The sequence below is a fragment of the Heteronotia binoei genome, chromosome 2 (assembly GCF_032191835.1).
Source record: "Heteronotia binoei isolate CCM8104 ecotype False Entrance Well chromosome 2, APGP_CSIRO_Hbin_v1, whole genome shotgun sequence".
Taxonomy (NCBI): domain Eukaryota; kingdom Metazoa; phylum Chordata; class Lepidosauria; order Squamata; family Gekkonidae; genus Heteronotia; species Heteronotia binoei.
This window is the reverse complement of record NC_083224.1, coordinates 197,914,617-197,930,918: the sequence shown is the minus strand read 5'-3', so window position 1 is coordinate 197,930,918 and position 16,302 is coordinate 197,914,617. Positions and strand designations below refer to the sequence as shown.

The window sequence follows — 16,302 nt, the reverse complement described above, 5'->3', positions numbered from 1 at the left end:
GCCACTGCTGGATTTCACAAACAACTAGCATTTTCTACTCTGCACCATGCAAAGTAAATTTTGTGGATGTGATTGCTTGTTCCTGCTGGAGTTTACAGAGTACCAGCTCTCTCACCCGCTTTCCTGACTTCTCCCATGTATAAAAGTTGCATATGAGGGTTGTCTGCTTCTCTAGATTGCAGAAACTCCACCTCCTTTCTTGCTGCTGATCTGCTCATTACACTTTCTAGAACCAGAAAGTGAAACTTCCCCAGCTTTGGAAATTTCCTACTTGTTAGCGTTCAGAGTTTGCTTGAATTGAAGTTTGTATCTTGGTGTAATTTTTGGTGCAGTTGCAAAACAGATGTTGCTGCAGTTAATGTTGAAAGAAGCTGCTATTAAATCTCTTACTTTGGCAAATATTTTTGCAGTTGAGACTTGTGTAGTCATAGAGTAGAACATTCAGCTAAGCCTTGCATTAATGCAAGACGGTCTATTCATTTTTAAACTTGTGGTTATATCTGAATGGTGGTCAGGGAAATTGACAAGTGTTGGTGAGGGAAATGAAAAATAATATTTTAGTGGCAACCCTGTTGGAGTTTTTTTGTGACAGATGTTACGAAGCCCCGTGGCGCAGAGTGTTAAAGCTGCAGTACTGCAGTCCTAAGTTCTGCTCACGACCTGAGTTCGATCCCCGGCGGAAGCTGGGTTTTCAGGTCGCCGACTCCAGGTCGACTCAGTCTTCCATCCTTCTGAGGTCAGGAAAATGAGTACCCAGCTTGCTGGGGGGAAACTAGAGGTGACTGGGGAAGGCAATGGTAAACCATTCTGTAAAAAAGTCTGCCGTGAAAATGTGAGAGCAGCGTCACCCCAGAGTTGGAAACGACTGGTGCTTGCACAGGGGACTTTTCCTTTCCTATGAACATCTTGTGGTTTACTCCAGTGTGTTGCTAGACACATTAAAAAAAAAGAAAAGTGCAGTGACATAAGTTTTTGTGCCGTTCATATAGGATTTTCAAAGAAGCAAATAGAAACATAAAAAGCAGAAAATTATGCATCCTGTTTCAAATTTTCCTAGCCATATGTATGATGGCACTGGTTATTTGACTAGCCAACGGCATTTTGTCGACTCATATTGAACTCTGCTTAGAGCTAGCAGCCTGTACCCTCCCCCTCCAGTCAGCAGAGATCGGAGCCTCCCTCCAGCCTCCTCTGTCAGATGAAGGCTCCTCGGGGCAGAGGAAGGCTGAGTGGGGAACGGAGGATGTAGGCCACGCCTAGTTGGACAACTGCACAGGAGCACAGAACGCAAGCAGACCGGTCTGGTCTCAGACGTGGTCTCTCCTCTCACGTTAAACGGAGCATGTCCAGATTTCTTCTCCAGCTGCTATTGCTTGTTTATTTCTAACAGGAGTGTCAAACATGCAGTTCAGGGGCCGAACCAGGCCTCCATAGGGCTCCTATCAGGCCCCCGAGCAACTGGTTGTCATCTGCTTCCTTCTCCCTCTCTCTTGCTTCCTTCTGCATCACAGCTTGCTTTGCCAGGCTTGCTCAATCGCACAGCAGAGCTACGGAGCTATTTTCTCCATTGGCTGAGGCTCCTCCCTTGGGGAGGAAGGAGGAGAGGCAGAGCTTGTTTTTCCAGGCTCTCTAAGTTGCACAGCAGAACTACCGAGCCAAGTCTCTCTTCCTTCTATTGACTGAGTCTCCTCCCCCTCCTGGTCCCCTGGGGAAGGAAGGAAAGAGCCACAGCTTCCTTTGCCCCGTTCCCTGGATCCCATGGGAGAAATACAAAGAATAATATAATAATAATAATAATAAATTTTATTTGTACCCCGCCCTCCCCCGCCGAAGCAGGCTCAGGGCGGCTAACAATACGGTGACCAATGGTGCACCAACAATAAAACAGTTACACTAGAAACATTAAATTAACATTAAACTAACCTTAAAAGCCTGAATTAAAACAATTAACTAAAACATTTTATGACGCTATCCTTAACACTCTTCTAGTTGATGCTGATGGCGGATTTCCAGTTATTCATAAGCTAATTTAAAAAGGGTGGTCTTGCAGGCCCTGCGGAACTGATCAAGGTTCCGCAGGGCCCGCACCTCCTCTGGGAGTTGGTTCCAGAGATGTGGGGCTGCGGCCGAAAAGGCCCGAGAGCGAGTATTCTGTAGTTTAATTTGTCTTGGCCCAGGGGTAGTCAGTCTGTTCTTTCCTACTGACCTCAGTGCTCTCTGGGGTTCATACGGGGAGAGACGGTCCCTCAGGTAGGCTGGTCCTCGGCCATATAGGGCTTTAAAGGTGATAACCAGCACTTTGTACTGGACCCGGTATACAATCGGTAACCAGTGCAGTTCGCGTAGCCCCGGCCGCACATGTTCCCATCTTGGGAGACCAAGTAACAGCCTGGCCGCCGCGTTCTGCACTAGCTGTAACTTCCGGGTCCGGCACAGAGGCAGCCCCATGTAGAGGGCATTACAGTAGTCCAATCGTGAGGTGACCGTCGCATGGATCACCGTTGCTAGGTCCCGACGCTCCAGGAAAGGGGCCAACTGCTTTGCCCGCCTCAGATGGAAGAAAGCTGACTTGGCAGTGGCTGTTATCTGGGCCTCCATTGATAATGAAGGCTCCAGTAAAACACCCAGACTCTTCACCTGCTGCGCCGCCTTTAGCTGCACACCATCGAAGGTCGGGAGGGATATTTCCCTCCCTGGAGCGCCGCGACCCACACAGAGAACCTCTGTCTTTGCCGGATTCAGCTTCAGCCCACTCAGTCTAAGCCACGTTGCGATAGCCTGTAACGCCCGATCCAGGTCTTCCGGGGGGGAGGCGGGCCGGCCGTCCATTAGCAGATAGAGCTGGGTGTCATCCGCATATTGGTGGCAGCCCAGCCCAAACCTCCTGGCAATCTGGGCAAGGGGGCGCATATAGATGTTGAATAACATCGGGGAGAGGACTGCTCCCTGAGGCACCCCACAATCTAGTGTGCGCCTCTGGGATCGTTCACCCCCGATCGCCACCCTTTGTCCCCGACCCATGAGGAAAGAGGAGAGCCATTGTAAAGCAGACCCCTTAACCCCAATGTCGGCGAGGCGGTGGATCAGTAGCCGATGGTCGACCGTATCAAATGCAGCCGACAGATCTAATAACATCAGCACTGCTACACCGCCTCGATCCAGTTGCCGTTGGAGGTCATCTGCCAAGGCGACCAAGACCGTCTCCGTCCCGTGGCCCGGTCGGAAGCCAGACTGGCACGGGTCTAGGATAGAAGCGTCATCTAGAAATCTCTGTAGCTGCAACGCCACTGCCCTCTCGATGATTTTACCTAAAAATGGTAAGTTAGACACCGGTCGATAGTTCGCCAATTCGGCCGGGTCTGCTGTTGATTTTTTCAAGAGGGGGCGGACCAAGGCCTCTTTCAGAGGCGTTGGAAAACGCCCCTCTAAGAGGGATCTATTTATGATGTCCCGTAGAGGACATCTAAGCTCCCTCTGGCAAGATTTAATCAGCCAGGAGGGGCAAGGGTCCAGATCACATGTTGTTGGGCGAGCAGCGGAGAGAATTCCATCAACTTCTTCCAGGCTGAGTGGGTCGAAGTGGTCCAGCAGTAAATCCGAAGACAGGCGCGGAGCCTCAGTCTGACTTACTGTATCTAATGTGATAGGTAGGTCTTGGCGGAGTGATGAGATTTTATCTGCAAAATATTTCGCAAATGCCTCACAGCCTATCTCCAATTCTCTAACGTTTGGTTTGCCTTGTGGCAGTGTTATAAGATCGCCAATTACCCTAAACAATTGTGCTGGGCGCGAATTTGCAGATGCAATCTTGGCTGCAAAGTATTGTTTCTTTGCAGCCTTGACTGCCATCTCATATGACTTCATAAACGTTCTATAGGATGTTCTCGTCACTTCGTCCCGAGTATGCCTCCACCGCCTCTCTAGTCGTCTGAGCCCTTGCTTCAGCTGGCGTAGCTCCAAGGTATACCATGGAGCCAGCTTCATACGAGGGCGCAGAGGGCGCCGGGGTGCGATTTCGTCGATGACCCTGGATAGCTGATCTTGCCAGACTTCCACCAGGTCATCGAGGGAATCGCCAGTGATTTAAGACCGATGAGCGCTAACATTTTAAGTGTGTTTTAAGTTTTAAATATATGTGTGTGTGTGTGTTTGTGTTCTTTATAAAATTTATATTCTGCTACCTAATCTGAAATAGGTACACACATGGCCCAGCCCGACCAGGTGTCTTTTATTTCCGATCCAGCCCTCATAACCAATGAGTTCGACACCCCTGATTTATAATTTAGATACGTTGGCAGCTACTGGATAAATTATTGTGCTCTGGGGCCATTTTTCGTGAGCCGAGACAAAAACGTGTGAGCCGGAGGCTAAAAAACTGTGAGCCAGCTCACGCGAACTCAGCTTAGAGGGAACACTGGTGGGGAGTCTCCCTGCTGAAATATAGTTTGAGTCCAGCGGTGCTTTGAAGATCGACAAAGTTTAATACCGAGCGTGCACACGAAAGCTTGGCTGGTCTTCAAGGTGCCCCTGGACTCACACTTTGTGCTTTTGCTTCAGACCAACAGGGCTGCCCACCTGGATCTGCACTTAAATATAGGTTAGAGAAGAGAAGAGGAAAGGAAAGGTCCCCTGTGCAAGCACCAGTCGTTTCCAACTCTGGGGTGACGTTGCTTTCACAACGTTTTCACGGCAGGCTTTTTACGGGCTGGTTTGCCATTGCCTTCCCCAGTCCTCTGCACTTTCCCCCCAGCAAGCTGGGTTCTCATTTGACCGACCTCGGAAGGATGGAAGGCTGAGTCAACCTGGAGCCGGCTACCTGAATCCAGCTTCCGCCGGGAATCGAACTCAGGTCGTGAGCAGAGAGTTCAGACCGCAGTACTGCTGCTTTACCACTCTGTGCCCCGGCCCTCGTATCCAAGTAAAATGGGGGAGGGTCTGCTCTTCCTCATTCTTTCAAGGCACCTCCATTTTGCTTACTCTTTTTATTTCCCCCCCCCCCCCCCCCGTCTGTCCTTTCCTTTTCCTTCCTTCCTTGTTCCATTCTCCAGTCATTCGCCTTGGTTTTGAAAAGGCTTGGGGGGCAGGGGGGAGGAAGCAGTGCCGGATTAAACCCTATGGAGGCCCCTAGATAGTCAAAATCTTGGGGGGGGGGCCTCACAAATTATTTTAGCATCTGAGCACCTGCCCCACCGCCCATGGCCCCACTGCAGCCTTCAGGCCCCTTCTCCAAAGCTGCAGGGGAGAGGCAGAGAGAGGCAAACTTGGCGATGACGCCAGCAGCAGCCGCACCAGGCGAGTCGGGCAAAGAGCGGCTCTGGTGCAGGCTGGGAGAACTGTAAGCAGGGGGGAAACCGGGGGCGAAGCTGGCCTGGGGCTCTTAAAGGCATGGGGGTCCATAGGCCAGTGCCTACTTGGCCTAATTGTTAATCCAGCTCTAGGGGAAAGGCAGATGTGCTGGCTGGTTGGCTGCTTGCGCAGGAGAAGGCTAAGCCCAGGACAGCTCCGAGCCCGGATTTGTCAGCCCTCCGATGCATCACCTTGCCCGAGTGCTTGGAAGCACGGCCCTGTAAAGAGTCAGTTTGCGCTTTCCGGCGCTTTTGCTTCCGCCTGTGCACCTCGCTGGGAGGGAAAGGGTGAGCTGGTCGAGCAGGACCCAGCCCTCGTGTCTCGCTCTCGGTTCTGCAGATACGGCGTGATCATCGTCGGCAACCCCAAGGCCTTGTCCAAGCAGCCTCTCTGGAACCACCTGCTGAACTACTACAAGGAGCAGAAGGTGCTGGTGGAGGGACCCCTGAACAACCTCCGCGAGAGCCTCATGCAGTTCAGCAAGCCCCGGAAGCTCGTGAACACCATCAACCCGGTAAGCACGGGGGCGGGAGCCTGCCTTGGCCGGCCACAGCTGGAAGAGGGAGGGAGGGGTGGACAGAAAACAGCGGAGGACCAAGAGCGAGGCCTGAATTGCTCCAGCTTCACCCATTTGTCAGCTCTGATATGAGTCCTCAATACCCATCATCAGAACATAAGAGGAACCGTGCTGGATCAGGCCAATGGCCCACCCAGTCCAGCCCTCTGTGACACACAGTGGCCAAAACCCAGGGGCCATCAGGAGGTCCATCAGGAGCATCACTGTTGCTCCTCCCAAGCACCAAGAATACAGAGCATCACATGCCTCAGACATAAGCCTTGTTGGATCAGGGCACTGGCCCATCCAGTCCAGCCCTCTGTGACACACAGTGGCCAAAACCCAGGGGCCATCAGGAGCATCGCTGTTGCTCCTCCCAAGCACCAAGAATACAGAGCATCACATGCCTCAGACATAAGAGAAGCCTTGTTGGATCAGGGCACTGGCCCATCCAGTCCAGCCCTCTGACGCACAGTGGCCAAAACCCAGGGGGCACCAGGAGGTCCACCAGTGGGGCCAGAACTCCAGAAGCCCTCCCACTGTGCCCCCAAGCGCCAAGCATCCAAGGCATCAGTGCCGCAGGCATAGTGTTTCTTCTATACCTTGTGACTCATAGCCCCTGATGGACCTCTGCTCCGTAAAAGAACACAAGAGAAGCCGGGGCTTTTTTTTTTGTAGCAGGAACTCCTTTGCATATTAGGCCACACACCCCTCATGCAGCCAATCCTCCAAGAGCTTACAGGGCTCTCAGAACAGGGCCTACTGTAAGCTCTTGGAGGATTGGCAGCATCAGAGGGCTGCGGCCTAAAGTGCAAAGCAGCTCCTGCTACATAAAAAAGCCCTGAGAGAAGCCATGTTGGGACCGGCCAGTGGCCCATCCAATCCGACACTGTGTCACACAACGGCCTCCTCTCGTTGGCCGATGGGCTTTCTCCGGTAGTCAGTGTTCCCTCTAAGCTGCAGCCTTGTGAACAAAAATTCTACTTTGTGAGCTGCTGGTATTAAAATTTGTGAGCCACTGGCATTACAGCTGTGAGCTACTGCGTATTATGGAGGAATACTCAGCATGGGTTCTGTAAGGGAAGATCTTGCCTCACTAGCCTGTTACAGTTCTTTGAGGGGGTGAACAAATATGTGGACAAAGGGGACCCAATAGATGTTGTTTACCTTGACTTCCAGAAAGCTTTTGATAAAGTTCCTCATCAAAGGCTCCTTAGAAAGCTCGAGAGTCATGGAGTAAAAGGACAGGTCCTCTTGTGGATCAAAAACTGGCTAATTAATAGGAAGCAGAGAGTGAGTATAAATGGGCAGTCTTCGCAGTGGAGGATGGTAAGCAGTGGAGTGCCGCAGGGCTCAGTACTGGGTCCCATGCTCTTTAACTTTATAGCATTGGAAAAAGTCCATAAAAGGGCAACTATAATGATTAAAGGTTTGGAACACTTTCCCTATGAAGAAAGGTTAAAACACTTGGGGCTCTTTAGCTTGGAGAAACGTCGACTGCGGGGTGACATGATAGAGGTTTACAAGATTATGCATGAGATGGGGAAAGTAGAGAAAGAAGTCCTTTTCTCTCTTTCTCACAATACAAAAACTTGTGGATATTCAATGAAATTGCTGAGCAGTCAGGTTAAAATAGATAAGAGGAAGTACTTCTTCACCCAAAGAGTTATTAACATGTGGAATTCACTGCCACAGGAAGTGGTGGCGGCTACAAGCATAGCCAGCTTTAAGAGGGGATTGGATAAAAATATGGAGCAGAGGTCCATCAGTGGCTGTTAGCCACAGTGTGTGTGTGTATATGTGTGTGTGTGTATATGTATGTATGTACACACACACATTGGCCACTGTGTGACACAGTGTTGGACTGGATGGGCCATTGGCCTGATCCAACATGGCTTCTCTTATGTTCTTATGCATAAATTATTGTGCTCTGGGGTCATCCTTCCTGAGCTAAGACAAAAATGTGAGATCTAGAGGCTAAAAAAATCTGTGAGCTAGCTCACGCTAACTCAGCTTAGAGGGAACACTGCTGGTAATATACTGAAGCGTTTGAAGCTGTCAAGGGTGTCGAAAATCATTGGCCTGCCCAGGGGTGGAATTCTAGCAGGAGCTCCTTTGCATATTAGGCCACACACCCCTGATGTAACCAATCCTCCAAGAGCTTACAGGGCTCTTTTTTGTAAGCTCTTGGAGGACTGGCTACATCAGGGGTGTGTGGCCTAATATGCAAAGGAACTCTGCCTCCTGCTAGAATTCCACCTCTGGGTCCATCTGACCCAGAGTTGCCTGTTTGAGCTGGTGAATGGTCTCCATGCCTTCCAGCCCCTGTGGCACAAGCCATGGGGAAGAGGGAGGGAACCAGGATTCCACAGGCCGAGTGGATCTTGGCTTCAACTAGGACCCCTCTTCAAGCCCACTTCCACAGGGATAATTTCGCAGTGCGTTCCTCTTTTTTAGCTGTTTTTCCGTTGAAAACCAACACTCAGGGTGGTTTGCGAAGTCTGAAATCACACGCCTGTTTTCACCGTATCGAAGTTCAAGAACTGCTGGCTAGTTCTGTAGCATCCTCAGTCTGTGCAGAATTGCAGCTTGGAGGCATCTAAAATGTTAATGAAGATAGTAGTCAATGGTAGTGGATTGGGGGGAAGTATAAAGAAAGGGGGAAGGGGAGGAAACTCAACCCAAGTCTGGACAGTGGAAAAGAGGCTGAAGCTGCCTTTACACCATTCATAAAATGTATGTTTTACATAAACTTACATGCCACAAATGAATTTTAAAGCATTGTCTGAATGTCAGACTGCATAAAATATGTAAACCATATATCGTTAACTCACAGGGGTGGAATTCTATCAGGAGCTCCTTTGCATATTAGGCCACACCCTCCTGATGTAGCCAATCCTCCAGGAGCTTACAAAAAAGAGCCTTGTAAGCTCTTGGAGGATTGGCTACATCAGGAAGGTGTGGCCGAATATGCAAAGGAGCTCCTGATAGAATTCCACCCCTGGTATTAGGCCACACCCTCCTGATGTAGCCAATCCTCCTGGAGCTTACAAAAAAAAAGCCTTGTAAGCTCCAGGAGGATTGGCTACATCAGGAGGGTGTGGCCTGATATGCAAAGGAGCTCCTGCTAGAAGTCCACCTCTGGTTACTCATACATTTTGTGGATTTACAATCAACACCAGGACCATATGCGTTTCGGCCCCAAGGGGCCTTCCTCAGTGGTCAATCTACAATGTACAGAGACTCAAATCCAGGGATAAAAAAATAGAGACCCAGGTGTGGGGGGAAGTGTGCCAAAGGGTCTTGTGTTTGGCTCTGTCAATAATGTCCGCCACATGTGAGCGTGCTTATTTTTCCGTGTGTTCCCCTCCCCCAACCCTAGGGAGCCCGATTCATGACAACCGCCATGTATGACGCCCGTGAAGCTATTATCCCTGGATCGGTCTACGACCGCAGCAGCCAAGGTAAGGGCGAAATACCCAGCGCTTTCCATGCTATTCCAGGGGTGAAAGTTGGGTGGAGTCTCCTTGTGCTGTGTCTGGAGGCGTTTTTTTCCTAATCTGCCCTTACCCAGGTTAGGGTTTGTTCTGTGTTGAGCAAAGGCACCTTGAGACGCATGGTAACAGTGAGGTGACGTGGGTAGTTTTAGGAAATAACAATGTGCGATTCTTCCCCTCCTCCTTGTCCTCCTCCTCCTCCTTTTCATTCTCCTCCTTCCCCTTCTCCTCCTCCTTCACCTTCCCCTTCTTCTCTTTCACCTTCCCCCCTTCTTCTCTTCCTTCCCCTTCTCCTCCTCCTCCTTCACCTTCCCCTCCTCCTCCTTCCCCTTCTTTTCCTCTTCCCCTCCTCCTTCCCCCTCCTTCTCCTCCTCCTTCCCCTCCTCCTTCTTCCCCTTCTTCTTCTCCTCCTTCCCCTCTTCTCCTTCTCCTCCTCCTTTTCCTCCTTCCCCTTCTTCTCCTCCTTCCCCCCTCCTTCTCCTCCTTCCCCTTCTTCTCCTTCCCCCCTCCTTCTCCTCCTTCCCCTTCTTCTCCTTCTCCTTCTCCTCCTCCTTCCCCTCCTTCTTCTCCTTCTCCTCCTTCCCTCCTCCTTCTCCTTCCCCTTCTTCTCCTCCTCCTTCCCCCCTCCTTCTCCTCCTTCCCCTTCTTCTCCTTCCCCCCTCCTTCTCCTCCTTCCCCTTCTTCTCCTTCTCCTTCCCCTTCTTCTCCTTCTCCTCCTCCTTCCCCTCCTTCTCCTTCTTCCCCTTCTTCTTCTCCTCCTTCCCCTCTTCTTCTCCTTCTCCTCCTTCCCCTCCTTCTCCTCCTCCTTCCCCCCTCCTTCTCCTCCTTCCCCTTCTTCTCCTTCTCCTCCTTCCCCTCCTTCTCCTCCTCCTTCTCCTCCTTCCCCTCCTTCTCCTTCTTCCCCTTCTTCTTCTCCTCCTTCCCCTCTTCTTCTCCTTCCCCTTCTTCTCTTCCTTCCCCCCTCCTTCTCCTTCTCCTCCTCCTTCTCCTTCTCCTCCTCCTTCCTTCTCCTTCTTCCCCTTCTTCTCCTCCTCCTCCTTATTTTTATTATTTTTGCTGCTCAAAGAGACAACGCAAATGATAAGCGGTTTGCTCATGTCTTCTGACCCTGGGGGAGAGGGGACAGAATGGTCTGGGAAGCCCCTCTCAGGTTTGCATCCTCCGTGCTTTCGGCCAGTGGGCCTTTCCTTCTCAGACCTCCCTTCTGTGTTGTGCCCTCAGGCCGCCCCTCCAACATGTACTTCCAAACACACGATCAGATCGGGGTGATCAGCGCCGGGCCAAGCCATGTCACCGCCATGAACATTCCGATCCCATTCAACTTGGTGATGCCTCCAATGCCTCCGCCCGGCTATTTCGGACAGGCCAACGGGCCAGCTGCTGGTAGGGTGCCCTTCTGGCATTTACTGTGCCCTGCTACACATTTCTCTCTTGCTTGGTGATTAGATTTTGAAATATAAATGAACCTATGAAGCTGCCTTCTACTGAATCAGACCTCCCCCTCGGTCCATCAAAGTCAGTCTTGTCTACTCAGACTGGCAGCAGCTCTCCAAGGTTTCAAGCAGAGGTGTTCCACACCTTTTTGCTTTGGACCCTTTTGAGTTGGAGATGCCGGGGGTTGAACCTGGGACCTTCTGCTTACCAAGCAGATGCTCTACCACTGAACCACCGCCCCTCCCCAAAATAGAGGTTTTGCTCTGTAGCTCCTGTGCAATTGAGAAGCCTTGCAAAGCAAGCTGTGATGCAGAAGGAAGCAGATGACAGCCAGTTGCTCGGGGGACTGATAGGAGTCCTCCGGGGGCCTGGTTCAGCCCCCAAACTGCATGTTTGACATCCCTGGTCTACTCAGACTGGCAGCGGATCTCCAGGGTCTCAAGCTGAAGTTTTTCACACCTGCTCGCCTGGACCCTTATTAGTTGGGAATGTTGGGGATTGAACCTGGGACCTTCTGCTTACCAAGCAGATGCTCTACCACTGAGCCACCGTCCCACCGTGCGTGTGAGAGAGCCAGAGAGCCCGACTCCTAGATATAGAGATAGATATAATAAATATATTGCACAGGGGAACTACCTTTACCTTTTTATATATATTAATATATATTTCACAGCACACTTTTTAACGGGGTGGTTTGCCATTGCCTTCCCCAGTCATCTACACTTTCCCCCAGCAACCTGGGTAGTCCTTTGACTGACCTCAGAAGGATGGAAAGCTGAGTCAACCTTGAGCCAGCTTCCTGAACCCAGCTTCTGCCGGGATCGAACTCAGGTCGTGAGCAGAGCTTAGGACTGCAGCTTTACCATGCTGTGCCATGGGGCTACTCATATATATACCTGGGAGAACCGGGTATATATGGGGCTACTCATATATATTACCTGGGAGAACCGGGTTTGATTCCCCACTCCTCCACTTACACCTGCTGGCATGGCCTTGGGTCAGCCATAGCCCTGGCAGAGGTTGTCCTTGAAAGGGCAGCTGCTGGGAGAGTCCTCTCCAGCCCCACCTACCTCACAGGGTGTCTGTTTTGGGGGAGGAAGGTAAAGGAGATTGTGAGCCGCTCTGAGACTCTTCGGAGTGGAGGGCGGGATATTAAATCCAATATCTTCTTCTTCATCTTCTATGTCAGGTCAAGAGAGTAATACTCACCAAGACGGAAAGCATAAAATGTGTCTCTCTTGCCCTCCCCCCAGCAGCAGTGCAGCATTGCTCGTGTAGCTTCAGCAAGCAGTTCCCAAACCTGGCAGCACGAGCTGTCCACAGGTGCACGTGGGGCGAACGGCCACCCTGAATTCGTTCGCGGTGCCTCGTTAGTTCTGACGGATCCAGGCGGGCAGCCGTGTGGCTCGGAAGCAATAGAACAGATTTTGAGCAGGGTGGCACCTTTAAGACCAACCGGAGTTTATCCAGGGTATGAGCTTTCTTCAGAAGTGCGCCCGCCCATAAAAGCTCGTGCCTTGAATAAACTGCCATTGGTCTTAAGGTTGTCCCTGGCCTCCAGATCCATTCGATACTTCTGAACTGTCCCAGTTGCTGATTCCTCCTTCCGAGTTTAAAATATGAGCTTGACTTCCTTTTAGTTTGGGGAATTGGCCTCCATACCAGAGGGCGAGGTTCCCCCGATTCCTGGCTGTTTGAAGGGAGCCAGCGAGCCATAACCAGTCTTGCAGCTAAGCTGAGTTAGTGTGAGCTAGCTCACAGGAAGGATGACTCCAGAGCACACTAACTTATGCAGGAGCTCCCAACTATAACTTTGAGAGCCAGCTTGGTATAGTGGGAGAACCAGGTTTAATTCCCCACCCCTCCACTTGCAGCTGCTCGGATGGCCTTGGGTTAGCCATAGCTCTCACAGGAGTTGTCCTTGAAAGGGACGCTTTTGGGAGAGCTTTCTCAGCCCCACCTGCTCCACAGGGTGTCTGTTGTGGGGGAGGAAGGGAAAGGAGATTGCAGGCAGCTCTGAGCCTCTGTCCTTGAAACCGCATCTTCTGGGAGAGTTCTCTTAGCCCCACCTGCCTCAAAGGGTGTCTCTTGTGGGGGAAGAAGATTGTAGGCCGCTCTGAGATTGTCCTTGAAAGGGCAGCCTCTGGGATAGCTCTCTCAGCCTCACCTGCTTCACAGGGGGTCTGCTGTGAGGTAAGAAGATAAAGGAGATTGTATGCTACTCTGAGGCACTGTCCTTGAAAGGGCAGCTTCTGGGAGAGCTCTCTCAGCCCCACCCACCTCACAGGGTGTCTGTTGTGAGGGAGGAAGGGAAAGGAGATTGTAGGCCGCTCTGAGCCTCTGTCCTTGAAAGGCAGCAGCTGGAAGAGCTCTCTCAGCCCCACCCACCTAACAGGGTGTCTTGTGGGGGAGGAAGGGAAAAGAGATTGTAGGTTGCTCTGAGCCTCTGTCCTTGAAAGGGCAGCAGCTGGGAGAGCTCTCTCAGCCCTACCTGACTCGCAGGGTGTCTGCTGTGGGGGAGGAAGGGAAAGGCGATTGTATGCCGCTCTGAGACTCTGTTCTTGAAAGGGCAGCTTCTGGGAGAGCTCTCTCAGCCCCACCCACCTAACAAGGTGTCTTGTGGGGGAGGAAGGGAAAGGAGATTGTAGGCTGATCTGAGCCTCTGTTCTTGAAAAGGCAGCTTCTGGGAGACCCCTCTCAGCCCCACCTGCCTCACAGGGTGTCTGTTGTGCGGGAGGAAAGGAAAGGAGATTGTAGGCTGCTTTAAGACTCTGTCCTTGAAAGGGCAGCTTCTGGGAGAGCTCTCTCTGCCCCACCTGCCTCACAGGGTGTCTGCTGTGGGGAGGAAGGGAAAGGAGATTGTAGGCCACTGTGAGCCTGATTCAGAGAGAAGGATGGACTATAAATCTGCAGTCCTCATCTTCTTCATGCCAGTAGCTCACAACTTTAATGCCGGTAGCTCACAAAGTAGAATTTTTGCTCAGAAGACTGCAGCTTAGAGGTAACATTGGCCATGACTCTTTTCCTTCAAATTCTGCTCGAGAGCTTCTGTGGGTAGAAGAGGAAGGCCTCGATGAACCTCTTGCAGCACTCCCACTCAGCTGCGGAGCCTTGTGAGCAAAAAACCTACTTTGGGAGCAGCTGGTATAAAAATAGATCCAGGTGGGCAGCCGTGTTGGTCTGAAGCAGTAGAACAAAACAAGAGTCCAGTTGCACGTTTAGGAGCAACGAAGGTTTATGCAGAATGTCAGCTTTCGTGTGCTCTAAGCACGCTTCATCAGACAATAGAATGGAATGGTAAGCAGTCCTAAATACAGAGAAAGTGGGCAGTGACTCTGCACATTAACTCACTGCCCCCTTTCTCTATATTTAGGACTGCTCGCCATTCCATCCTATTCTCTGACGAAGTAGTGCTTAGAGCACACGAAAGCTGACATTCTGCATAAAATTTGGTTGGTCTTAAAGATGCAACTTGAACACATGAAGCTGCCTTCTACTGAATCAGACCCCTGGTCCATCAAAGTCAGTATTGTCTTCTCAGACTGGCAGCGGCTCTCCAGGGTCGCAAGCTGAGGTTTTTCACATCTACTTGCCTGGACCCTCTTTGGAGATGCTGGGGATTGAACCTGGGAGCTTCTGCTTCCCAAGCAGATGCTCTGCCACTGAGCCACCGTCCCTCCATCTCCATCACCTACTGCCTTGGACCCTTTTTGGAGATGCCGGGGATTGAACCTGGGAGCTTCTGCTTCCCAAGCAGATGCTCTGCCACTGAGCCACCGTCCCTCCATCTCCATCACCTACTGCCTTGGACCCTTTTTGGAGATGCCGGGGATTGAACCTGGGACCTTCTGCTTCCCAAGCAGATGCTCTGCCACTGAGCCACCGTCCCTCCATCTCCGTCACCTACTGCCTGGACCCTTTTTTGGAGATGCCGGGGATTGAACCTGGGACCTTCTGCTTCCCAAGCAGATGCTCTGCCACTGAGCCACCGTCCCTCCATCTCCATCACCTACTGCCTTGGACCCTTTTTTGGAGATTCCGGGGATTGAACCTGGGACCTTCTGCTTCCCAAGCAGATGCTGTACCACTGAGCCACCGTCCCTCTTGCTTGGTATTAAAATAGTGAGTTACAGCATCACTTAGTTTGCTCTGAAGGCCCTCCCTCCTGAGCTAAAACAAAAATGTGTGAGCTGGAGGCTAAAAAAACCGTGAGCTATCTTACGCAAAGTCCGCTTAGAGGGAACATCGACCTCTTGTCTGATCGGCGTTCTGGTGTCCCTTGTCTGCCTTTGGGCGACACTCTGTGACAGAGAACTTAGCAGTAGACAGGGTGCACCTTTAAGACCAACTCAGTTTTATTCCGAATGGAAGCTTTCGTATGCTCTTAAGCAGACTTCATCGGACAAAACCGGAATGGCAAGCCATCTTTAAATATAGAGAAGGTGGGCAGTGAGTTGGTTTAGCAGATTAAAAGATTCACAAGTTGGGGGTCTGTGTTTGTTTGCTTGGTATTGTTAACTGGGCTGTAACAGCAGTGGAAGGTGATAAAAAGCAGACACGTCATAGATGTGAAGTGCCATAAATCGGGGTGTCATTGTGGCTTCTTAGTTGTGGGTTTAAAGGTAAAGGTAGCCCTCTCCTCAAGCGCCAGTCGATCTTCTTCGTGGTCTCTGTGCAGTCCCACACATGGGTCTTGCCGCAGGCAATGAATCCATTCCTCGGAGTTCCAATAGCTCGCCTATAGCGCTTTTGGCGCGCTCCCCTCCCGCCCTGGGGAGCAGGCAGCGACCGCGCATGCCTGGAGCGGGGGGGGAGCGCCCATTCCACTCAGTTTCTTCCTTTCCGCCGCCCGGACAACACCTTCCTCGCTGCGCTCTTCCTTAGCTCGTCTCTCCTCAGCTCATCTCATCTCTACTTTGACTGGTATCGTTCTCTCTTCCCCCGTTTCGTCCTAAAAAAAAAAAAAAAAAAAAAAACCGTTTCTGCGCTTTTCTTCTCTTTTTCCTACCCGTCCCTTCCCTCCCTTCCCTCCCTTCCCCCCACCGTCCGGGTCGTATGGAAGGGAAGGTTACTTTCAAAAAGTGTAGGCACTGTGGGGCTAAAATTCCCACCACAGACGGCCACAGTCACTGCCTTTTTTGCCTCGGGGAAGGCCATCGAGTCGACGCTTGCCCGCATTGTGCGAACTTCGGCAAGCAGGCACGCAAAAACCGCGCCGCACGACTACAGGCTTTCCTCTTAGAACGGTCCCTGCGGGCTATGCCCACTTCCGACTCGCCGCCTCCCCCACCTCGAGCGGGAGATTCGGCTGCCCCGGCTGCGCCTCAGTCTCAAAAGACGCACAAGTCCGGGAAACGACCTTCGAAGCACGCCGAAGCCGGCCACAAGTCTTCGAAAAAACTGCGTCATTCCGAATCGGAGTCGGCGCCTAAGAAGGCTCGACACTCGGATTCGGCGCCTAAGAAACCT

The 16,302-nt window shown here is 51.5% G+C and overlaps 1 protein-coding gene across 1 annotated transcript in view; it reads left to right on the top strand.

Annotated features, from left to right (window-relative positions):
* UPF1 (UPF1 RNA helicase and ATPase) overlaps positions 1-16,302 on the top strand; it is a 71,959-nt gene that overhangs the window by 46,336 nt on the left and 9,321 nt on the right. Inside the window, 3 exon segments of the mRNA XM_060232825.1 lie at positions 5,686-5,860; positions 9,285-9,366; positions 10,621-10,782. Of these exon segments, the coding sequence (XP_060088808.1) occupies positions 5,686-5,860; positions 9,285-9,366; positions 10,621-10,782 (419 nt within the window).